This window comes from Genypterus blacodes, unplaced genomic scaffold (genome assembly GCF_046128005.1).
Source record: "Genypterus blacodes isolate CSIRO-AG114 ecotype Tasmania unplaced genomic scaffold, CSIRO-AGI_Gbla_v1 ptg000032l_1, whole genome shotgun sequence".
NCBI lineage: Eukaryota > Metazoa > Chordata > Actinopteri > Ophidiiformes > Ophidiidae > Genypterus > Genypterus blacodes.
The window spans coordinates 3,170,790-3,193,736 of NW_027466845.1; the positions used below are offsets into that span (position 1 = coordinate 3,170,790).

At 41.4% G+C, this 22,947-nt stretch overlaps 7 protein-coding genes across 7 annotated transcripts; 4 read left to right on the forward strand and 3 right to left on the reverse strand.

The window, feature by feature from the left end:
* Positions 1-1,440: 1,440 nt before the first annotated feature.
* Positions 1,441-2,370, reverse strand: LOC142995240 (olfactory receptor 52B2-like). Its single transcript, XM_076146225.1, has one exon. The coding sequence runs from the start codon at positions 2,368-2,370 to the stop codon at positions 1,441-1,443; it is 930 nt and encodes a 309-aa protein (XP_076002340.1).
* Positions 2,371-3,958: 1,588 nt separating this feature from the next.
* LOC142995241 (olfactory receptor 52B2-like) lies at positions 3,959-4,900 on the reverse strand. Its single transcript, XM_076146227.1, has one exon. It carries the CDS (start codon positions 4,892-4,894, stop codon positions 3,959-3,961), a length of 936 nt encoding a protein of 311 aa, XP_076002342.1. The 5' UTR covers positions 4,895-4,900.
* A 2,750-nt stretch (positions 4,901-7,650) lies between these two features.
* Positions 7,651-8,586, forward strand: LOC142995207 (olfactory receptor 13H1-like). The gene has a single exon (XM_076146191.1). It carries the CDS (start codon positions 7,651-7,653, stop codon positions 8,584-8,586), a length of 936 nt encoding a protein of 311 aa, XP_076002306.1.
* Positions 8,587-9,057: 471 nt separating this feature from the next.
* Positions 9,058-13,304, reverse strand: chrna10a (cholinergic receptor, nicotinic, alpha 10a). The gene is made up of 5 exons (XM_076146192.1): positions 13,055-13,304; positions 12,041-12,186; positions 11,738-11,892; positions 10,610-11,142; positions 9,058-10,475 (listed from the first exon to the last, which is right to left on the reverse strand). Exons 1-5 carry the CDS (start codon positions 13,113-13,115, stop codon positions 9,805-9,807), a joined length of 1,566 nt encoding a protein of 521 aa, XP_076002307.1. The 5' UTR covers positions 13,116-13,304; the 3' UTR covers positions 9,058-9,804.
* A 252-nt stretch (positions 13,305-13,556) lies between these two features.
* LOC142995021 (dehydrogenase/reductase SDR family member 7-like) lies at positions 13,557-15,925 on the forward strand. The gene is made up of 7 exons (XM_076145903.1): positions 13,557-13,772; positions 13,980-14,132; positions 14,326-14,432; positions 14,553-14,792; positions 14,942-15,064; positions 15,178-15,393; positions 15,516-15,925. The coding sequence occupies exons 1-7, from the start codon at positions 13,643-13,645 to the stop codon at positions 15,549-15,551; spliced, it is 1,005 nt and encodes a 334-aa protein (XP_076002018.1). The 5' UTR covers positions 13,557-13,642; the 3' UTR covers positions 15,552-15,925.
* A 761-nt stretch (positions 15,926-16,686) lies between these two features.
* On the forward strand, positions 16,687-19,002 carry LOC142995186 (dehydrogenase/reductase SDR family member 7-like). The gene is made up of 7 exons (XM_076146155.1): positions 16,687-16,855; positions 17,063-17,215; positions 17,409-17,515; positions 17,626-17,865; positions 18,015-18,137; positions 18,251-18,466; positions 18,589-19,002. Exons 1-7 carry the CDS (start codon positions 16,726-16,728, stop codon positions 18,622-18,624), a joined length of 1,005 nt encoding a protein of 334 aa, XP_076002270.1. The 5' UTR covers positions 16,687-16,725; the 3' UTR covers positions 18,625-19,002.
* Positions 19,003-19,686: 684 nt separating this feature from the next.
* Positions 19,687-22,487, forward strand: LOC142995363 (acyltransferase PGAP2-like). The gene is made up of 6 exons (XM_076146375.1): positions 19,687-19,835; positions 20,570-20,734; positions 20,931-21,180; positions 21,332-21,438; positions 21,558-21,666; positions 22,060-22,487. Exons 2-6 carry the CDS (start codon positions 20,582-20,584, stop codon positions 22,188-22,190), a joined length of 750 nt encoding a protein of 249 aa, XP_076002490.1. The 5' UTR covers positions 19,687-19,835; positions 20,570-20,581; the 3' UTR covers positions 22,191-22,487.
* The last annotated feature ends 460 nt before the right edge of the window (positions 22,488-22,947 follow it).

Consider the following 22,947-nt stretch of genomic DNA (forward strand, 5'->3'; position numbering starts at 1 on the left):
AGTTATTATTGTTGTTGTACAACTTTTTTCAAAGAGAGGCAGAGAGCCAGTGGGAGAGAGAGAAGGGAGAACCTTAGGCCGTGAGGTAAAATAGACATAAGTACATAGAAACAGCAGGAAGCCACGGCCGCCACAGGTTGCGAGAACATGGCACAGTGGTGTGGACGCAGAGTCCAGGATGGCATCAGTGATGTGAGGCAACTACAGATGGCATCATAGGCTGTGGTGAAGAAAAGAAGAGGAAAGAAAACAAAGAGAAGATATAATAATAAAATAATGTAATATATTTTTCATTGTGTATAATATAATAATAGTGTACTTAATTTTAAGAGAAAGATGAAGGATTTCCAATGCAGAAGCAAACGATAAAGACATGGACGGATTGAGTGAGTGTGTGAGTGAGTGATAGAAAAAGAAGAGAGGGAGGGAGAGAGGGAGATTACTTTATGTGTACCTGGCTTCCTTAATGATCTACATTTGCATTTCTTTAAAATGATTTTATTACATTCAGAGGAGAACCACACGTATAGACCACATTTAAAATGATATATTTTATTTTGACATTTCCATAGACAATTTCGTCAGTACACATTTCCTCAAATCATCAGTTATTTAGTTTTTCCTTTAGATTCAAAATGATAAGAATTATAATTGAAAAGTTACATACATAGAATATATAGAGGAGAAGCAGCCTCGACTGTTTCAGCCTTCGCATACACATACAAGTAATGAATACACTTACAAACATCAGATACAGAAATGTACAATTTATTGACAGAACAAATAGGGGGCGTTTAAGACGGGAGAAGACCTTCATCTACTTTAGTTAATCACGTCTTAAAAGGTTTATATCTGTGCTGAGTTTGGACGCACTCAGTGTCGGGCTGAGGTCGTCTATAAAACATGGAAGGGACCTTGAAAATCCCAAGTTTGTGTGGAACTGGAGGGGCAAAACTATGGCGATGTGATCAAAATACTTAATCAAAGTGAGAAATTGAATTAAAAAGCGTTTGAAAGCAGTCAATTGCTGAACATAAACGGTGCACATTAGCTGCAGAATAAAAAAAGAAAGAGTGAAGTAGCATTTTATATTTGTTTGGCACTTACTTGGCATACTTTTCTATCTTTCCTAGGAATACAGCTCAGTGTAGTACAGGGGGACAAACGAGAAAAGAGAGAGAGTGATCCAGCTGATTCAAGTACATCTTTCAACACAAACCTTTGCTGAGACATTTCCATTGTGTTCCATATGGAAATGAATTGGATCAGAGCAGAGAGTAGCTAATCAATTTATTAGGCCAGATAGATTGTGACACAATACAAAATCATCTCTGAATGAATCAAAGCCTTCTCTACTGAAGGATGAAGGCAGCCGTGCTGTTTGAGGTAGGTGTGGAGGACAGTGATGATGATGATGATGAAGAAGAAAATGCAGCATTGTCAAGTAACATTTCTTTTAAAAAGCTTCACTATATTTTCCCACAGTTCTTTGGTTTTCAGGCCATATATAATGGGATCCAAAAGTGGGGGGAACACTAAAATAGATACGCCCAGAGCCCTTCTCATGTACGGAGAGGTTCCCCGAAACCGGTGAGCAAACAGAGTGGTGGCAGTGTTGATCTGTAAAATTAAAAAAACCACTAAATGTGTGCCACATGTTTGAATGGCTTTACGTCGAGCTTCAGCGTTACGATTCATGACGCAGGTACGCAGGATCTGGACGTATGTGTATCCTACCACTACCAAAGGCCCTCCTTGAACCAAGATAGTAATAACTATTCCATAATAGTTGTTTGCACTTACGTCTTCACACACCAGTTTCACTATAGATGGATTGTTACAGTACATATCCACGATATTTGTCCTGCAAAACTGAAACCTTGCAGCCATGGCGATCAGGACCATTGGCAATGTGACAGCCACACACCACACTGCAGCAATAATTATCACTAAATTGTGTGCACTCATGATAGTGTGGTACCTCAGGGAACAACATATAGCAATGTATCTGTCGTACGCCATTGCAGTCAGGATGAGCAGGTTTCCTGTGCCGTACAGGTGAACGAGGAAAGCCTGGATGAAACATGCAGGAGGAGAGATGAGTCTGCTCTGTGTGGCAATGCTGAGCAGGAGCTGAGGGTAGAACGCCATGGCACCCACCATGTCACTGATGGGCAGGTTGAACAGCAGGATGAACATGGGTTTATGCAGCTTTTTGCTCAGAGCAATAGTTATCAACACCAACACATTGCAAAAGACAATGAATATATATACTAAGGTTCCAAATATAAATGCTGGGTAAGCACTCTCAGGAGATAAACCTAAAGGTTCCATTTCCAATACAATCTCAGAAGAGGTATTTGTAATCATAGTGCAGCCTTGCTTGTAACTTGTTGTTGCTTCTCCTGTTCAAAGAAATCACCAAAAGCCTTCACAACTGCTCACAGAACAATCCTGACCTGAAAAAAAAATATATAAGCGCTCTTATTGAACAACCAGTATGAGCTGAGAGGTGGTGGCTTCATCCGGCTGCATGTTCCTGTGTTGTCTTACCTTTCTGCACTGTGATGTTTGCCTCACCTGCAGTGGAAGCCATAGATTACACAGGGAGTGACTCTTTCATTTGCCCTTTATCCGAACGACAACCCATTAGATTGCCCAAGAGGCCGGCCCCCATTGTACAACGTTGTTATGAGATCTTACACACGACCTGACACATTTTTTTATGTGAGATACAACAGACACAGACGTTCAAAAGGCCTTAAATAATGCTATAAATATGGACTAATAGGCCAAGTCCAGTGCAAAAAAAGAAAAAAAGATTAAATAATGATGATAATAATAGGCCTTTAAACATATTTTGACGTTAAAGAATTAAGTATATTTAAATAGTCAGTCTCTGCCCTTGTTTTACGTTTCATGCCTAATGATTTTATTTGAAAAAAGGAAGATTTCCCGCACAAGAGGCAGTTTAAATTGACTTTTCTTTCATTTCTATACAAAGAGCAACAAAACAACAAAGCTTTGATGATATACTGGGTATGAAAGCAGCCATGAAAAGCTCTTTGCACAGATTAAGCCTCTAATCTTATCAACACAATTGACCCGTGTTGAACTATGCAGGTTTTACAGATGAAAATAAATCGCTTACACAATGTAAGAGTCTGTACTCGATGTTATTTCCATATTTATATTTTATTCCACATCTTTTGTACTTACAGGGGTCAAAGGTCAAAGAACATTACAGTAACTGGAAACAGTGATATGCAGGGGAAATGGGAGATATTGGATAAATTGTATTTATTAGTGCTTGATTCATATTGTGTTTGTGCTTTTACTGCTTGTACTTCACACTTCACAGGAAGGAAAGACAAATATATACAGATCCACTTTAGTGTCAATACTTATGGGAGACCGAGAACAGAGTTCATATACAAAACAATGCAGTCTTAAGTGTTGTAGCATGAAACTATCAAAGCTGATGAACACAGGTGCACTTGACAAAACAATAGAAACACAAAAGGTGAGATCACAAAGAAAGGTCATCAACTAACAACCTCTAATTAATTTACACCAGAAACTCAGATATCATTTTCTAAGCTGAATATGTGCCTAACCTTACACAAAGCATGATCTGCGCTGTTACACCAAGTTGTGAGCAAAACCTAGATGAGCATTTTCAATTTTAAACCTTTAACCTTTCTATGCAATATCACATGTAAACAGTTATTTTAAGCTTTTGTATGGATTATAACCGGTCATTTCAGATTTTATCTTTCCCAGTCTTTCCTTATGGAACTCCAGGCAGAGGGAGAATCATCTCTGTGGTTGTGGTTCACATAGTTTCACCAGGATCAGTGTGTTACTGAGGTAGTTCGGTCAAACAGAATGTGGTGATGATGATGATGATGATGGCGATGGCTGGAGCTCTGAAAGGCAAAATTCACTTTGAGAGCGCTTAACCAGATATCCTGTTTTTGAAGACTCTGAGGAAAGTGCATCGTATCTCACAGGTGTACAGCCCATAAACAAGAGGATTCAGAAGTGGAGGCACCAGAAATATCAGCATGCCCATTATTTTACGTAAATCAGCAGAGATATTCTTGAACCTGTGTGATAAAATGGTAAAAGTCCCCGTAATCTCAAACACAATAAATATTACTAACTGAGCCACACATGTATTAACAGCTTTCATCTTGGCTTCAGATCTCCTCGACACGACACATGCGATCAGAATCCTCACATAGGAGAAAGCCTGAATGGACACGCTGACAAGTTGCATGACAGCCGTGTTGAACAACCCTGTGATGTTATTGATGGAGGCGTTTCCACACGTGAGCTTGAGGAGAGAGGGGTTATCGCAGAATACATTCATAATAACAGATCTGCACCTGGGAAGCCTCGCCTGTAAAGAGAACAGCGACACAATCAGGACAAAGTCGAGACCCCAGACGAAAGAGATGATGAGAATGACCACTCTGGGCGTCATCACTGAGCTGTAGCGTAGAGGCATGCAGATGGCTACGTAACGGTCAAAGGACATGGCTGCCAGGATGAACAGGATCCCACCGCCATACATATGAAGCAAGAAGCCTTGTAACACACAAAGAGGGTAATACACCTTATTAGTCTCTGTCACAATGTCTGAGAGGACTTTGGGCAGCATTGCAGTGATGCCGATCAGGTCGTTAAGGGGAAGACTGAACAGGATGAAATACATGGGCTTGTGAAGATTCCTCTGCAGAATGATCAAACTCAGCAAGGTCAGGTTGCAGAAAATGCCAAAGAAATAAATAGCAACACCCAGGAAGAAGATGGGATACTTTCCTCCAGGTGGGATATAGAAAGGATCCATGCGTAACTCGAAGCTGACATCAAAAGACCTGTTTTCCATATTTAAGGACAAGAGTGGGTAAAAAAAAGTTCCTAAACACCTGAGGAGATAAACATGATATCACAGATGAATGTGTGTAAAGCAAACACAGGTTCGCTGACAGGATGCAGACTGACCTGTCATATTTAATATCACAGTCAAACGTCATTACGTCACTCTTTGTTCTCCTCGCGGATTCTGATTGGCTGAGAAAAAGCCACAACATCTGCGTACACAACGTCAGAGTACACAGGCGTATAATATTACATTACGTTATGTTCAATTGTGAGTATACTTAAATATTCTACACACAACCTTGCAGTTTATATGTGCGCATGTGTCTTACTGGATCGAATTGAAATAGAGATTATAGTCTTTCTTCTAATGACTGATTAAACCGATTAAACCCATGTATTTTTACATGAATTAGATCTATTTAAGGTATGAAATAAATAGTTAGTGATGGACTGGTTAGACTTGGTAAAACATTCACAGTAAGTGTGTGTGTGTGTGTGTGTGTGTGTGGTGTTGACAAAAATGAAATGATTTTCGACACAGGAATATTAGCTGCAGTAATTTATTTAACTTATTTGAAGTGTTAACATTGATTTTGGAAAATATTCTATATGCGCTGTTGACATGAATGTAGGGAATTGCATTTCCTTTCACATTTCCTTTTAATTTTCCTCAAATCTTCAGTTATTATGTTTATCCTTATCATTCAAAATGATGAGAATTGTAATTGAAATGTTTTCATATACATTGGGGTGGCACGGTGGTGCAGTGGTCACAGCAAGAAGGTTGTGGGTACGAGACCGGGGCCTTTCTGTGCGGGGTTTGTATGTTCTCCCTGTGTCTGCTGGGGTTCTCTCCGGTTACTCCGGCTTCCTCCCACAGTACAAAGACATGCAGGTTGACCCACTAGTGGATAAGCGGTGATAGATGATGGATGGATGGATGGATGGATGGACATATACTGTACATTGAATTCACTTCCACAATAATTAATCATGTCTTAAGATTTGTATTTCTGTGCTTAATTTTGGATGCACTCAGTGTTGGACTGAGGTTGCCTGTAAAACATTGAATGGACCCTGAAAACGATACCTTTGTGTGGAGCTGGATAGGTAGGTAGATAGATAGATAGATAGATAGATAGATAGATAGATAGATAGATAGATAGATAGATAGATAGATACATAGATAAAGGGCTATTGTGACCTTATTTGTAACTTGATTTCTTTGGGGGAATGACATCACCAATCTGCATCATTAAAGTGTAAAAACACTTTTATTAATGAGCCCCTTTGTGGTCTGACAGAATGTTGTGTTATGAACTGTGTCACTTTGTAATTAATCCCCGGAGCCTCCACACAATAATAACACTGCTTGTTATTTACTAATGGAGATTGTTGCTTAATAACACCCATGGGAGGCTTTCATGTGTGAGGTCACCACAATGCAACTTCTACTATTTCATACTTTATCTATTAACACTAAATTGCTTAAAATGTAAAACATTTTAACAATATAGTTACATGATCTTTGTGAGAATGGATTTTCTTTCTTTGGAATAAAAAAGAAAAGCAATATTTATATATTTATGCAACTTTTTCATGTATTTTGAATGAAAATGATCAAATAGCAGAATTTCCGATTGAATGGAGCAATTGTGATTAAAAATTCCATCACTTAACATTTTCATGCTTATTTCCCAGAGGAAACTCATTTAGAGGAAAAAGGCCGAAAGGCTAATTAAAACAGAGCAGTGAAGAGGTCACATCAGGCCTCAGGGAGCAGACATCTGGCCAGTTAGGACACCAGAGCACCGTCTAATCATCTCCCCCTGGAGACAAGGACATGATGGACTCACAGCCACTTCAGTAACAATTTGAGCCTTAATTATTTTGTGTGGTGGACTTGAAATGTGCAAATCAGTAAAGCAGTATTATCAACAGGACTAAACCTTTTTTTTTTACTGTTTTCATCATTTCCATCCGTTGTGCGTTCCTGTTGTCTGACTTTATTGATATTATTGTTGTCTGCATAAGTTTTATTTTGACCGTAGAACATAAAATGATCATAACTTATTCAGGTAGAGACACTGTGGCCTTTGGGCCCAGCTTAAACTATCATTTGTGTGTGTTTGTGTGTGTGTGTGCACGAGGCATCATCTTTCAAACGGAACTAAAACAACGACTGAAAGTCTAACAAAAGTATAAATTAATTTGGAGCACGAGTGATCAAATTAATCATGGTTTACCTTCAAATGAAAACACTTTCCCCTCAAAATCCTTCACATTGCTTGTGACTGAGCTCTGTGTGTATCATATATTGTTGGCCTGATGTTTGCTCCTGTACATGTGGGAAATTTAGCTCTCCGATAAAACACTGAGACTCAGGGGAGAAAGCTGCCAGCAGACAAAGGGTCACTGATGCTGAAGATAAAAAGGCCTGAGCGTAATGCTGGGCCAGGATTCGCTCCTCTGCTGCTGAGGAAAGGTACAGTGACTGCTCCATTACTCACACACAACACTGGGACTGTGTGAGAGCGGACGACTGAAGCTCCGTAGCTTTTTGGCTATAATTATATACTATTATTTAAATTATCAAAATTGACTTCTCACTTTTTTAACAGAAAATAATTATCTTAATATGATGCAATTATTTATTACAGGAGAAGGAATTTTTTTTTTTTTTTACTGTATTTCCATTTTTATGTAAATGAATATGAATAAGAATATTTTAATATTTTACAGGTTTATATCACAACCACAATGGAAGTCAACAGGACTTTTCCCGGTGACCTGCTACAGATCCAAGGCTTCACCATATCTCCAGAGTTCACTTATCCTCTGTTCTTCCTCCTCCTTTTCTTTTACTCGTCGCTCCTCGTCACTAACGTCGGCGTGCTGGCGCTGATCATTACCGAGAAGAATTTGCATCAGCCCATGTACATTCTGTTCTGTAACCTGTCCGTCAACGACCTGATAGGGAACACCGTCCTCCTGCCTCAGCTGATGGCTCACATCATTTCCACCGAGCGCTTCGTCACATACAGCCAGTGCGTCGCCCAGGCGTTTCACAGCCACACCTTCGGATCAGCTTCACACATGATACTGAGCATCATGGCCATTGACAGATACGTGGCCATATGTCACCCTCTGAGGTACAACTCCATTATGACCTCCAGGGCGGTGATCGGCCTCTCTGCGTCTGCGTGGGGCTTGTCCTTACTCCTGGTGTCTGTCCTGATTGGACTCACTTTGAGATTGTCCCGTTGCAGATCAGTCATACAAAACGCTTACTGTGACAACGCGTCACTCTTCAAGCTCTCCTGTGACGACGTGTCAATCAACAACATCTACGGGCTCTTTTTCACCCTGCTGCTGTTTTGTTGCTCTTTAGGAATAATCACCATCACCTATTTTAAAATAGCTCTGGCCTGCTGGGTAAAGAAGAACAAAGAGATGAATAACAGAGCCCTGCAAACCTGCGCAAGTCACCTTGTTCTTTATCTCATCATGCTCTGGTCGGGGTTTTTAACCATCATCCTGCATCGTTTCCCAAATTACCCAGATTTAAGGAAGATTGCGTATGTTTTATTTCACGTGGTTCCTGCTAATTTAAATCCAGTTATCTACGGGATGCAAACAAGGTCACTAAGGGCAAAGATTTTCCAAATACTGCAGAGAAAAGTAACTTCATCTTAAACTTGTAGTATAGCCTGTGTCCATCTGTAATGTAAACTTGTTAATATGCCCTGATGAAGGCAGTCTATTCATATTTTACTGCTGCATAATATCAACATTTTGTTCCCTTTGCTTCCCTTAGTGTGAGCAAAATGGTGAAGCTCTTTCTGATGATTTAAAAAAACAAAAACGGATAATCTGTGAACTTTTTTCACAAGGTCAAAGCAATCTTCACTATATAAAGCAAAGTCAATGTGGCATTTTTGTAGGAATAATTATTGAATTGTGTACAAATGAGTATACTGCTTGTACTGTATATTTCTATTTTTATTTTACGTTTTGTCATGTCTGCTTCTTTATTGTTCGCATCTTAAAATCCTGTGACATAAATTCAGAAATATCCTTCAATAATTTCTAACACAACTGAACAATGCGATTAAAAACAAATGTATTCATCAGATTTCAACAAACAACAACACTGTAGGTCCTACAATTCCATTGTATAAAATTTAAATATCAAAAATACCCAAACGTACACGCAGTTACTTTAAAAAAAATCTTTCATTGTTATTATTTTTGCCTTTTTTCAGTAAATGACAAAATTATTAGTATCACTTTATGTAACATGACTTACACTGCTGAACTTCTCTGATTTGTATTAGTTAATTTTAAAGGAGATGTGGCAAACAACATGATTCAACATGTATCTAAACATATATTTTGCTCTGCTTAGTATAGAATCATAATCCACTGTGCAACACAACGACACAAAACCTAAAGTAATGATATTGGAGGGGATTTAACAGATGAGATTTACAGCAAAATGTTTGTCCTTCACTCCATGTGAAGAGGGGAGATACTGTATAAGCACATATTTAAATGAATATGATAGAAAGCAAACAAAATATGGACAAATATCACATCTGCCCCCATCTGTAGAAACTGATTGATTAAGCAACTAGCACAGTATTGGGATATACAGTTAGGAAATTGTCAACAAAAAGCATTAACAAGAAAATGATCAAACATGCCTCCAGTGTGACCACCTGTTGATTTAAAGAATGGAGTGTTTATTGTAGCAATACACAATCATCAAATAGGATATTTAAAGCTCTATTGAAATCTTATATGTTAAATAAAAGTAAAAATGCAATCAAACTGTCTGTTAAAATAACTGGATTGACCTAAACCTGTCACAGCCTGATATCATCTAAGCCAATAAACAATGACTCCTCTCAGTCAAATAACTTTCCCCATGATGAGAAGGCTCATTAAAAACACCATGATGAAAAATATCCACATGAAGAAGCGATCTAACACCTTGGCTACCTTTTTCCACTCCCCAGTCCTTTTCTGCGTGGCTCTCTGATCCCTGTAACAGTTGGCTATGTACTCAGTGTTGCGCAGCAGCTGCACGTGGTGACACTGACTGTTGCAGCAATCCTCTCTCTCTTTTCCCTCTCCGTCACTCATGCCTCTCATCCTGAGCCTCTTCAGATCCCGCGGTGAGTCGTCACAGTCCATGCTCAGGAACACGCCGTTCTTCCAGGAGCTGTACTGGCTGGTAGGATTCATCCCAATAGAGCCTACTGACCTCATCACCTGCTCCGCGTCCTCCCTCTCCTCCGCCGCCTTCGGCCCCACGGCCTCTCTGCCTGGCCCGGCTTGTCCGTTCATGGTGCAGTTGGTGTTCTTGGCAAAGGGAGTCTCCTGATTGTCCGGCTGTGGTGACATGCAATTCTCGCCGACTTCATAAACGAAGCACATTCTGGCCAGATACTGCAGGATTACCTTCTTAGCCCACTTAGGGACCGGTTTGGCATCTGGGCCACAGTGGTGTATATTCATGATGAAGATGGTGAGAGCAGTGGAGGCTGTGACCATGGTCATTGTTGCAATATAGTACTTTCCTGTGGAGGGAAACAGAAGAGGGGAATTAAGGATTATTTAATGGATGCAAGTTTAATGTATCTCTAACATCACAGATTATTCTCAATGTATGGTTATGGAATGAAGTAAACTGAGCTGAATTGATCACCCTTACCAATTAGTGGTACATTTTCCGAGGGCGGCATGATCTCTGCAACCAGCAGCTGAAACACAGTGAGGGCCAGCATCACGGTGACCCCCAAAGACACCTTCTCACCAGAGTCAGCCGGGAGATAGAAGCCCAGTGGAGCCAGAAATGAGATCATCACACACGGTATCAGCAAGTTGAAGACATAGAAGGAAGCCCGTCTCTTTAGTTTCAACGTGTAGGTCACATCAGGGTAAGGATCGGCACAGCAGCCATACAGAATGATGTTCTTCTTCGTCGGCATACCCAGCACCTCCCACTCTACGTTTTCCACCAGGTCAGCCAGGTCGGCACTATCCATGGCATTCAGGATGTCCAGCTGGTTACCATTGTAGGTCCAGGAGCCGTAGGTGAACCTGCATTGCTGGGCGTCGAAGGGGAAAAACGACACATCCACTTTGCAGGAGCTCTTGGTAATAGCTGGGGAATCCCACATTATCTGGCCATCATCGCGGATCACCACATTGGTGTCCATGGAGCCAGTAAAGTGATCATCAGCACTGGAAACAGAGAAGACATTTCTAGTACAGGGATTAGGGCAGCAATCAGCGAGAGAAGAGAAGCCAGCAAAGGGGTTCAGGTTCTCAATAAATGAAACTCTTGATCAGAGAGAAAAGCACAAGTACACCAACTGAGGGAAGAGTCAACATGTTCTTAATAGTTGCACTCATGCCTCAGTGTTATTTCTGCATTTTATATATTTCCAGTGATGCTGAAATATGTTCAAACTTGTCAGTGTGCAATCAGCCTACATGCTTTATGTTATCGGTCGTCATGTGGATTGCATTTCATGGACATTTTCAACCCTTATAAGGTCTTCCGGCCACCCAGGAGGCAACTTGGGCTTAAAGTGGCCCCCTCTTCCTCTTCCTCTTCCTCTTCCAAGCTATACCTCGTAAAAGGTGGAGGTATTGCTTTAATTCAACCTTAATCATTTCTGGAATTCATCACTGGTGTATAAAAAGCAGATAGAGGCCAGAACATTCCCATGAATAACAGCTTCAAAGAATGCCCAGCTTGTGCCTTCACACTGACCAAGTGGAAACCACAGTAGGACAATAATGCAACGATTAACCCAATACCAGTCCGACCTACTTGTTATATAGGACTAAATCAGGTTTCCATACATAACTACTAGGTATGCGGATGGTATCAAGTCCATCATAATCGTCTTTACTCCATGTGAGATGTGCATCGACCCACACCTGCCGTATCCATAAGTATGCAGTCAAGATTTGGTTGCGCTCATCCTGTAAAACATTAAAAATGATACATTACATGGGCATATAAATGTAAATATCAATACCAGTACTCATTTTGACAGCAGTTGAATATTAAAATACTAAATACTGAGGTAGTATCCCTGACAAGTATACTTCACATAGGAGTGTGTTTTACCATGTCGATGATTTGTGACAAAGTAACCTGCAGGGTCACATTCAGTATGTTGTTGGTGTCCTCCACAGGCCTCAGGGCACTGGTATAGTTGGTAAATAAATCATTCAGGAGCTTCTGAGCATATTTCCCATCAGCACACCAACAAGCTACAGTAGGGACACACGTGACAAACATTTCAATTTCACTGTCAAACATTCACAAATGTCCTGAATTGTCTAACTGACCAGTGTAACATTGCATTTTTTGGCCAATAGATAGTTTTAATGATAGATTTAAATAGATTTAATGCTGAGGAGGGGAAATAAATGACAGATGGTGCAAGCAGAGCAAAGGGGATGACAGAGATCAGACTTCCATTATGTAGGCTACAAGGAATGACTTTCAGGGTTATGTGCCCGAGTGGACATGTGTTGATTTAACTCCTAATCCATGAGACACACAACATCACTATCAACACACACATGTTAGAAATGATGTTAGAATACGTGGAGGCAAAAGCCAACCTCATATCTTATCCCGGGAGTTTGACAGCAGACCTAATCAGGCCTGCTGTTTCTGCATTCACACGAGGGAAACTTTGAGAGGGGATATGAATGTTTTAAGATGGAAACAGAGGATTCAGCGTGCCAGATGTTAAGACCGACTCACAATTTCACTAATGCCTTTGAGCTGGATACACAGAAGTTCCACAGGATTATAATGACAGCAAAATCCCCAAACAACTGGATGATGAAGTGGATTCTGACTATAATGCATGTAAAAGGGATGGAAATGTGAAAGGAAATTGTGGACGTTATAGAGTAATTTATGGAATATCAAAGCAATAAAGACACTGTATATGGCACAAATAAAACCATGTATTTTATATTTGTCCCACAAGGTTTCTTAAAATCTATACTTACATGTCTAATTGATTTTTGTCCACATAATACAAAATTAACATGAAAGTCAGTCAGAAAAATCAACTATTTAGACCTTTATAAATAAAATTAAAACACATAACAAAAAACTTACTTGTAAACAAACTGAGACACAGAAGTAACCGGACTAAACTTTGGATTCTCCATTGTTTCATCTTGCTGAAACAGGTTTTCTCCACCCGAAGAGCATTTGAGCTGAACGTGTTTAAACGGGGCGGCAGTGAATGCAGCAGTGTTGCGTTTGCGTACTGGCGTCCCACACCAGGCCGATAGGCAGACAGAGGCGGGGCAGCGGATTGACGCTAAACCTTTAAATACAAATCCACCACCTGTTAACAAAGTAAAACTCCACGTTACATACGGGCAATTGTTTAGAAAATAAAGAAAGGAAGAAAAATAAAGGTTGTTCTATAATGTTCTATAATCTCATATTTTATCTATACTATTATGAGTGTGTGTGTGTGTGTCATTTGCAATTTATTTTTATTTATTTTTTATTGCACCAAACGACAGCTAGTCAGTCATTCAGTTTGTTAGTTAGTTAGTTAGTTCCGGCGCAGAGCTTTAATTTTGAAAATATCAGGAAGTAACAGGAGATGACGTAGTTGTCAGTTAGCTTTCTGTTGTTCAGCTGTGTAGGTCTTTGCCATTGTCGGTTTGTTGTGCTGTTGTTTGGTGTATAATGGAGCTGTGTTTGCTCTCTGCGCTGTCCTGCCTTCTGGTGCTTTGCGGGCTCATCCAGCTGCTGCGGTTCATCTTCGCAGACGCGGATCTCACTCTGCAGTGGGCGTGTTGGCTCGGAAGTAGACCAGGTGAGTAGAGATAGTTCAACCCAGACCTGTCCTGACCTGACTGGATCTGGTGTTATGCGTACATTTATTCAACTTTAAATCTAAATAGGACTAAATGCATCACAGTGTAGAATAATGAGGTTATAACAGTAATCAGCAGTTATCAAAGGTCCCTGAAGTGGAGTAGAGTGGAGCCCTGTGCAGACTGCTGCTTCCTGTCCCCCACAGAGTCCAAGCTGAGGGGCCAGGTGGTTTGGGTCACCGGAGCGTCCAGTGGCATTGGAGAGGAGCTGGCACACCAGCTGGCCGGCTGCGGATGTCGCCTCATCTTGTCTTCCAGGCGCCTGGATGAATTGAACAGGGTGAAACGTCAATGTTTGGGTAAGTGGAGAAGAGCCAGTCACTCATCAACCAAAGGTCAACTGGTGGATTAACAGCCAATCATCAACACACTGCTGCAGAACTGAGTGACCTGAGTGATCACTATTAACTTGAATGTGTTTTGACCTGCATCCTTTCCAATCTGCCCCATCCACTCGTACAGACACTGAACTGTCTTTGTTTAACCCTCCAGAGCGCTCAAGCCTGTCAGATGAGGATATTTTTGTTCTTCCACTGGATTTAATGGAAAGAAATTCCCATGAAGCAAAAACAAAAGCTGCAATTGAGCACTTTGGGAATGTAAGGGTCCTGCACATGTTCAATCATACTGCAAGGTCCTGGTTTTCTCTCTCTAAAGCAAAGAACGATTCAATTTTACAACTCCATTTCCACTTTTGCATGCCTTTGCATGCCTTTCAGATCGATATCCTCATTAATAACGGTGGCCGCTCTCAGCGCTCCCTGTGCTTGAATACCAGCGTGGATGTGGACCAGGCGATCATGGAGCTGAACTATCTGGGCACAGTCTCCCTCACCAAAGAGGTTCTGCCTCACATGACCCAGCGAGGCACCGGGAGCGTGGTGACTGTGGGCAGCTTGGCCGGCCTCGTCGGGGTGCCACTGGCATCGGGATACTCCGCCAGCAAACATGCTCTGCAGGTGACGGAACCCAAATCCCATTTTGCCATCCCGTCTGTTTAATCTGTTAATACGTCGTTGACAAGTTTGTGTTTTTCAGCTTCAAGTTTCCTGTTCTTGGCTTTCATGAACATGTGCATCCTGTTACTAATGCTGCGGTTTTATCACAGGGCTTCTTCAATTCTGTTCGTAGTGAGCTGCATAAATATCCCAACATACTCATCAGCATGGTGTGTCCAGGGCCTGTGCAGTCTATGATCATCCATAACGCCTTCACAGAGGAACTGAACAAGGTAAACAAGGCATTGATTTGTAATATTTTGTAGATATTTTCCATTTTTTTAATCACTGTATTTAGTATTGATTTGACAGCAGCTATTTTAATACTTCTCTTCCACTACCGCAGCCCTTGGGCACGGCTGTTAACCAGGATTTCAAGATGCCGACCAGCCGCTGTGTGCGTTTAATGCTGGTGGGAATGGCCAATGGCGTGAAGGAAATGTGGATCGGACAGCAGCCCTTCCTCCTGCTGTTCTACGCCTGGCAGTACGCTCCCACACTGGGCATGTTCATCATCAATACACTGGGCAAAGACAAAGGGATGTCTCGCAGAGAGGGGCTGGTACGTGTAGAACTCTGTGTGGATCTGTGATCGGCGTTGCAGTGTCACCAGAGGAGGGATGAGAAACATTAAGAAAATCAAATGTAACTGCTGGTATTAACAGCCAACATCTTCTTTTTCAGAATGTAGACTCAAACATCAAGAAAAAGTCTTCCTGAACGTGACGACGTGAAGAGGATCACAGTCTGATGGATTCAACCTGCACAGCTTTCGTCATGCAAAAGACAAATCAGCATTTTAAAGACTCAAATCTATCAGATAAAGAAACTGATGATTATATTTAATGTGAATATAATGATGCCTTCCTCTGAAATGTAACAAAGCCCTATATTTTTACACTATCATTGGCTTTGTAAAATGTTTGTGTACAGTATGCGGAAGCCTACAAGTCTATATTTGTGTAAATTTGTTCATATATATTGCTAAGTCAGTGATGTCTTCTTAAGCAGCAGGGTCACAGTGATGTCGTCGGTTTCTCATTGTTCCGCTGTTTTCAATAAAGATGTGCTGCACATAAAGGGATTCAGTACTGAGCAGGTTGGTAAGTAACAAACCGAACCACAAATATACAAGATAAAAAGATCCAATAAAAACAAATGTGGCCTATAATTCCTAAATCTAAAATACAGTAGTATATAATATATACAATAATAATAGAATAATATGCAATTTGCGTAGGTTATAATATCATACAATTATGAAGTCTAGTACAAAGATAATGTTTAATGAGGTAACATATAAACAATGAAATATTCTCTTGCTCTCTCTCCCTCTACTCTATCTCCCCTACCTCCCTCTCCTCACTCTCTCCCTCTCTCTCAGTCTCTCCTCCCTCTCTTTCCCCTCCCTCTCTTTCTCCTTCCCTCCCTCTCTGCCTTTGTCCTTTCTTCCTCTCTCTCACAGTCTCTCCCTCTCTTTCCCCTCCCTCTCTTTCTCCTTCCCTCCCTCTCTTTCCCCTCCCTCTCTTTCTCCTTCCCTCCCTCTCTCCCTCCGTCCTTTCTCTCTTCCTCACTCTCACAGTCTCTCCTCCCTCTCTTCCCCCTCCCTCTCTCTTCCCCTCCCTCTCTCTACCTTTCTCTCTCTTTCTCCCTCCCTCTCTTAGTCTCTCCGTTCTCCTTTTCCTCTCTCACAGTCTCCTCCCTCCCTCTCTCTCTCTCTCTCTCTCTCTCTCTCTCTCTCTCTCTCCTCCCTCCCTCGCCCTCTCTCCCTCCCTTCCCCCCTCATAAATATCAGGGAATAACAGAAGATGACGTAGTTGTCAGTTAGCTTTCTGTTGTTCAGCTGTGTAGGTCTTTGCCGTTGTCGGTTTGTTGTGCTGTTGTTTGGTGTAAAATGGAGCTGTGTTTGCTCTCTGCGCTGTCCTGCCTTCTGGTGCTTTGCGGGCTCATCCAGCTGCTGCGGTTCATCTTCGCAGACGCGGATCTCACTCTGCAGTGGGCGTGTTGGCTCGGAAGTAGACCAGGTGAGTAGAGATAGTTCAACCCAGACCTGTCCTGACCTGACTGGATCTGGTGTTATACGTACATTTATTCAACTTTAAATCTAAATAGGACTAAATGCATCACAGTGTAGAATAATGAGGTTATAACATTAATCAGCAGTTATCAAAGGTCCCTGAAGTGGAGTAGAGTGGAGCCCTGTGCAGACTGCTGCTTCCTGTCCCCCACAGAGTCCAAGCTGAGGGGCCAGGTGGTTTGGGTCACCGGAGCGTCCAGTGGCATTGGAGAGGAGCTGGCACACCAGCTGGCCGGCTGCGGGTGTCGCCTCATCTTGTCTTCCAGGCGCCTGGATGAATTGAACAGGGTGAAACGTCAATGTTTGGGTAAGTGGAGAAGAGCCAGTCACTCATCAACCAAAGGTCAACTGGTGGATTAACAGCCAATCATCAACACACTGCTGCAGAACTGAGTGACCTGAGTGATCACTATTAACTTGAATGTGTTTTGACCTGCATCCTTTCCAATCTGCCCCATCCACTCGTACAGACACTGAACTGTCTTTGTTTAACCCTCTAGAGCGCTCAAGCCTGTCAGATGAGGATATTTTTGTTCTTCCACTGGATTTAATGGAAAGAAATTCCCATGAAGCAAAAACAAAAGCTGCAATTGAGCACTTTGGGAATGTAAGGGTCCTGCACATGTTCAATCATACTGCAAGGTCCTGGTTTTCTCTCTCTAAAGCAAAGAACGATTCAATTTTACAACTCCATTTCCACTTTTGCATGCCTTTCAGATCGATATCCTCATTAATAACGGTGGCCGCTCTCAGCGCTCCCTGTGCTTGAATACCAGCGTGGATGTGGACCAGGCGATCATGGAGCTGAACTATCTGGGCACAGTCTCCCTCACCAAAGAGGTTCTGCCTCACATGACCCAGCGAGGCACCGGGAGCGTGGTGACTGTGGGCAGCTTGGCCGGCCTCGTCGGGGTGCCACTGGCATCGGGATACTCCGCCAGCAAACATGCTCTGCAGGTGACGGAACCCAAATCCCATTTTGCCATCCCGTCTGTTTAATCTGTTAATACGTCGTTGACAAGTTTGTGTTTTTCAGCTTCAAGTTTCCTGTTCTTGGCTTTCATGAACATGTGCATCCTGTTACTAATGCTGCGGTTTTATCACAGGGCTTCTTCAATTCTGTTCGTAGTGAGCTGCATAAATATCCCAACATACTCATCAGCATGGTGTGTCCAGGGCCTGTGCAGTCTATGATCATCCATAACGCCTTCACAGAGGAACTGAACAAGGTAAACAAGGCATTGATTTGTAATATTTTGTAGATATTTTCCCTTTTTTTAATCACTGTATTTAGTATTGATTTGACAGCAGCTATTTTAATACTTCTCTTCCACTACCGCAGCCCTTGGGCACGGCTGTTAACCAGGATTTCAAGATGCCGACCAGCCGCTGTGTGCGTTTAATGCTGGTGGGAATGGCCAATGGCGTGAAGGAAATGTGGATCGGACAGCAGCCCTTCCTCCTGCTGTTCTACGCCTGGCAGTACGCTCCCACACTGGGCATGTTCATCATCAATACACTGGGCAAAGACAAAGGGATCTTTCGCAGAGAGGGGCTGGTACGTGTAGAACTCTGTGTGGATCTGTGATCGGTGTTGCAGTGTCACCAGAGGAGGGATGAGAAACATTAAGAAAATCAAATGTAACTGCTGGTATTAACAGCCAACATCTTCTTTTTCAGAATGTAGACTCAAACATCAAGAAAAAGTCTTCCTGAACGTGACGACGTGAAGAGGATCACAGTCTGATGGATTCAACCTGCACAGCTTTCGTCATGCAAAAGACAAATCAGCATTTTAAAGACTCAAATCTATCAGATAAAGAAACTGATGATTATATTTTATGTGAATATAATGATGCCTTCCTCTGAAATGTAACAAAGCCCTATATTTTTACACTATCATTGGCTTTGTAAAATGTTTGTGTACAGTATGCGGAAGCCTACAAGTCTATATTTGTGTAAATTTGTTCATATATATTGCTAAGTCAGTGATGTCTTCTTAAGCAGCAGGGTCACAGTGATGTCGTCGGTTTCTCATTGTTCCGCTGTTTTCAATAAAGATGTGCTGCACATAAAGGGATTCAGTACTGAGCAGGTTGGTAAGTAACAAACCGAACCACAAATGTACAAGATAAAAAGATCCAATAAAAACAAATGTGGCCTATAATTCCTAAATCTAAAATAATATATAATATATACAATAATAATAGAATAATATGCAATTTGCGTAGGTTATAATATCATACAATTATGAAGTCTAGTACAAAGATAATGTTTAATGAGGTAACATATAAACAATGAAATATTCTCTTGCTCTCTCCCCCTCTACTCTATCTCCCCTCCCTCCCTCTCCTCACTCTCTCCCTCTCTCTCACAGTCTCTCCTCCCTCTCCCTCTCTTTCTCCTTCCCTCCCTCTCTCCCTCTGTCCTTTCTTCCTCTCTCTCACAGTCTCTCCCTCTCTTTTCCCCTCCCTCTCTATCTCCTTCCCAGCCCTCTCTCCCTCTGTCCTTTCTCTCTGACTCTCTCTCACAGTCTCTCCTCCCTCTCTTCCCCCCTTCCTCTCTCTTCCCCTCCCTCTCTCTACCTTTCTCTCTCTTTCTCCCTCCCTCTCTCACTCTCTCCTTTCTCCTTTTCCTCTCTCACAGTCTCCTCCCTATCTTCCCCTCTATCTCTCTCTCTCTCTCTCTCTCCTCCCTCCCTCGCCCTCTCCCTCTCCCTCTCCCTCTCCCTCCCTCTCTCTCCCCCCCTCTCTCTCTTTCTCTTCCGGGTCCCTGTATGTCGCTGTCAGCTGTCTCGTAGCATCCCGGATCAGCCCGGATCATCCGATCATCGCTCCCTCTGCTAAACGCTGAAGCGACCATGAGCGTGTGTCTGCGTGCGGCCGCATGATGCTCGGATCCCTTTCATGTATTCGAGTTCATCCAAGGTTGATGCTTTGTTCTGTCTTTCATCATGAGTATGACCTAAATCCATTGTAATATCTTATTTATTGCTCGTAAGCAGGTGTTCACAGTGTCCAGAGCGGAGGTAGGTTCACTCCATATGTTCTGTTAGAATATATGGAATAATATAACAATGATAATAATAATAATGTAACGAGGGACATTGATAGATGATTTAAACATTTTCGGATACAGGAATTTTAAAACGGGTTTGATTGTGTATGTTTTGGGTAAATCAGAGCTAAATTAACAAGAACTGGTCTTGAAAAGTCTACATTTCCATTATTCCATTATTCTAAGCATTAAGGTATCACATTAGAATCATAGGTTTGTTTTATATCCACTTATCGAAATATTATCTAGTAGGCTCATGGCACTTACTCTTGTTCAAGATTATTTGTTTGTGTTATTCAAATTTCATGTACGCCACTTTGCAAAAAAACAAAATGCTTTACATTTACAAACTAAATGTAAATGTAAAATGTAAATGTATTAGCTGTGGGTGAAGGCAAATCCCTGCCCTGCCTCACAGTGAAGTCCAGCCCAGCAGACAGTATTGTGCTCAATTAACTGGATACACTCTGTAAAAGAAAGTGCTCAAAGATTTGGTAGCATGATCTGTTCATGAATACATAACAATCCCTCTTGTCTTTATTCTCAGATTGTCTATGTCGTGTTCTGACTCCTACTTTAAATTCAACTTTCTCCCTGTTGGCAGATTGAATAGAAGATGCTAGGGAGCTATGAGAGGCCCCTCGTCCTCCGCTGGTCCTTTTCCTCCTGTGTGTTGGCCACCGTCTGCATGCCGCTGCTTGGACTGATAACTTGTGTCTTCATATCATCTGTTTTCCATTTTGAAGACTCCACTGGTACTCACTGCCAGGTAACCCCCCTCTGCTCTGAAACATAATTCAATCCAGAAGTATTACTCAACTCATTCTTTGTCTCTGCAGTATCTGATGTGTCTGCCAAGATTAGATGAGTTACTTCACTGTGTGTTCCATTTTTCTCATTAGTAGTTTACATTTCTGTCTATGCCACATTAATCATTTGTTTTGACCTTTATTTCTATATTCTAGGTTCCTAATTACCTGCCATCCATCAGTGCCTCGATAAGCCTGAGCCCTGAATGCCACATCTGGCGGTTCTGCATCGGGCTGCACTCAGCACCGAGGTTCCTGGTGGCGTTTACATACTTCAACTTTTACAAAACACGCTTTGCCTCAAAGTTCCCTGAGAATTTGCTCAGTCGCTTGAGTTTGGCCTTTTCTGTGCTTGAAAATCTGGGCCTCCTGCTCCTCACATATGTGTCTTCCAGTGAGACTTACTGTAAGTAATATGAGTGTGTTAATAGAACATTTGTATATTTCAGTTCTGATTTGAAGGATAGAAATCATTTTGCAGCAATTCTGAGCTTTTATTATAACTGCACTTTATAAGATAACAAGTATAATTCTCCCTCTCTCTGTTTTTGTCTTAGTTGTACATAAAGAAGGCTTTGTCCTCTTCATCTTCAGCTCCCTCATCTACATGATAATAACCTGCCGCTTATGGAAGGTCATCAAAACATATTCATTAAATCCTGAGGTAAAAATACACACACACTGAAATCACACTTGTAATTTATGATTTATCTTCTTTGCATATGTAAGCATATAGCTCTGTGAATATTCTACTACTTACATACTTACTGTTTTTCCCCTTAGGATGCAAAATCTCACCACTGGAAAGTTCGTCTCTTACTTTTCTTTGTGTGCTTCTGTGCTTTTGCTGCATTCTTTTTCTGGAAACACAATATGTACTGCGAGGGAGGGAGTAAGTATACCATCGTTTTGATTAAATGTTTCACCATTGGCTTTGCTTAAAAGGGAATACTGAGAGAAAACGTGCATGTAGCTCACGTGAAGAGTCAATACTTGAAAATACTACGTGCAGATGGATGAAAGTAACTCACAAATACTAATGTATTAAAGGCCCGGACTTAACGTCATTAATCTGCTTTATTTTCTTTTTTATCTTTTTGTTATTATAGTCATTGTTTTCTGTAAGAGTAAGCAATGAAGACAGCTGTTATTAGAAAGATCAATCATTTAAGAATTGTAGTACACTTTGCTTGAATGTGAGAACCAAAGCATGAGTAATACAGGCTGTATGCAAACAAAGAACGTTTACTAAAGCACACACTACTCCTGTTCTTTCTTTCCACAGGCTACACCTTCTTCGCCCTGTTCGAGTATCTGGTAGTCTTTTCCAACATGGCCTTCCACCTCACGGCAGTATGGGACTTTAAGAGCCAAGAGGTCATGGTCATTTCATCCTCTGAAGAAAAATACTTCTGATTGATAATTCAAGGAGGAAAGCCCTTTGTGTATGATCGCTTCAACAAAACCTACTGAGCCTACTGGAGAGGAAGACTTGAATGAAGGCCGTTTCCATATTTTTCCATGGTGACCGTATTCATTGCCTGATATTTGGGCAAATGTTATACAAATTGGAAACTATTGCTAAATTCTGCTACGTCAGTGCGTTTTCTTGCCTCATTTAGTCGTCTGTGAGCATCCATCTACTTACAGAAGGTAGTGATGTGTAATCTGTTCCATATGTATCAGATTTGGGATCCTGTGTGCCTAAGTAAAGATGTGGTTCTTACAAGTACTGTATGTTTGCGTTTGATTTTGAAATACAGAAGGGGAAAACAGTCTGCAACAACAATGGAAGCCATTTTTATGTAGTATTCTAGCATGGTTATCCATCATACCGCCAAAGTCATATGGTATCTCTTGCTAAATATTACTAGGGGCCTAGACTAGCCTATATTTTTGCATACATAATTGCTACATGCCTATACATCAATTCCGGGATGGTGCAAGTACAGCATGTATGAGACTAGCTGCAAAATCAAGGGCTCATTTCAACCACAATCATTTTGTTCACTAGTTGGAAGTGTAGGATTTTGAGGACACGAAAACAAATGTTACACCTTAAAAATACAACACTGAATTTCTATGTGGCACTTTCTGCATCATGCATCATCAGAGATTTAGTTTGAAGTGTTTCACCAAAAGGAAAGAGACACAGCACAGGTTTAAAAGGTTT

What these genes read in the sequence shown, in the direction of transcription:
- LOC142995186 (XM_076146155.1), top strand. Translation starts at nt 16,726, where the DNA reads ATGGAGCTGTGTTTGCTCTCTGCGCTGTCCTGCCTTCTGGTGCTTTGC. An exon ending in TTGGCTCGGAAGTAGACCAG is followed by an intron (nt 16,856 to 17,062) that starts GTGAGTAGAGAT and finishes TGTCCCCCACAG; the next exon opens with AGTCCAAGCTGAGGGGCCAG. An exon ending in TCTTTCGCAGAGAGGGGCTG is followed by an intron (nt 18,467 to 18,588) that starts GTACGTGTAGAA and finishes CTTCTTTTTCAG; the next exon opens with AATGTAGACTCAAACATCAA.
- LOC142995021 (XM_076145903.1), top strand. Translation starts at nt 13,643, where the DNA reads ATGGAGCTGTGTTTGCTCTCTGCGCTGTCCTGCCTTCTGGTGCTTTGC. An exon ending in TTGGCTCGGAAGTAGACCAG is followed by an intron (nt 13,773 to 13,979) that starts GTGAGTAGAGAT and finishes TGTCCCCCACAG; the next exon opens with AGTCCAAGCTGAGGGGCCAG. An exon ending in TGTCTCGCAGAGAGGGGCTG is followed by an intron (nt 15,394 to 15,515) that starts GTACGTGTAGAA and finishes CTTCTTTTTCAG; the next exon opens with AATGTAGACTCAAACATCAA.
- LOC142995241 (XM_076146227.1), bottom strand. Translation starts at nt 4,894, where the DNA reads ATGGAAAACAGGTCTTTTGATGTCAGCTTCGAGTTACGCATGGATCCT.
- chrna10a (XM_076146192.1), bottom strand. Translation starts at nt 13,115, where the DNA reads ATGAAACAATGGAGAATCCAAAGTTTAGTCCGGTTACTTCTGTGTCTC. An exon ending in GATTTAGTCCTATATAACAA is followed by an intron (nt 11,143 to 11,737) that starts GTAGGTCGGACT and finishes CTCTGTTTCCAG; the next exon opens with TGCTGATGATCACTTTACTG. An exon ending in GGAAAATGTACCACTAATTG is followed by an intron (nt 10,476 to 10,609) that starts GTAAGGGTGATC and finishes TTCCCTCCACAG; the next exon opens with GAAAGTACTATATTGCAACA.
- LOC142995363 (XM_076146375.1), top strand. Translation starts at nt 20,582, where the DNA reads ATGCTAGGGAGCTATGAGAGGCCCCTCGTCCTCCGCTGGTCCTTTTCC. An exon ending in GTCTTCCAGTGAGACTTACT is followed by an intron (nt 21,181 to 21,331) that starts GTAAGTAATATG and finishes TTTTTGTCTTAG; the next exon opens with TTGTACATAAAGAAGGCTTT. An exon ending in TATGTACTGCGAGGGAGGGA is followed by an intron (nt 21,667 to 22,059) that starts GTAAGTATACCA and finishes TTCTTTCCACAG; the next exon opens with GCTACACCTTCTTCGCCCTG.
- LOC142995207 (XM_076146191.1), top strand. Translation starts at nt 7,651, where the DNA reads ATGGAAGTCAACAGGACTTTTCCCGGTGACCTGCTACAGATCCAAGGC.
- LOC142995240 (XM_076146225.1), bottom strand. Translation starts at nt 2,370, where the DNA reads ATGATTACAAATACCTCTTCTGAGATTGTATTGGAAATGGAACCTTTA.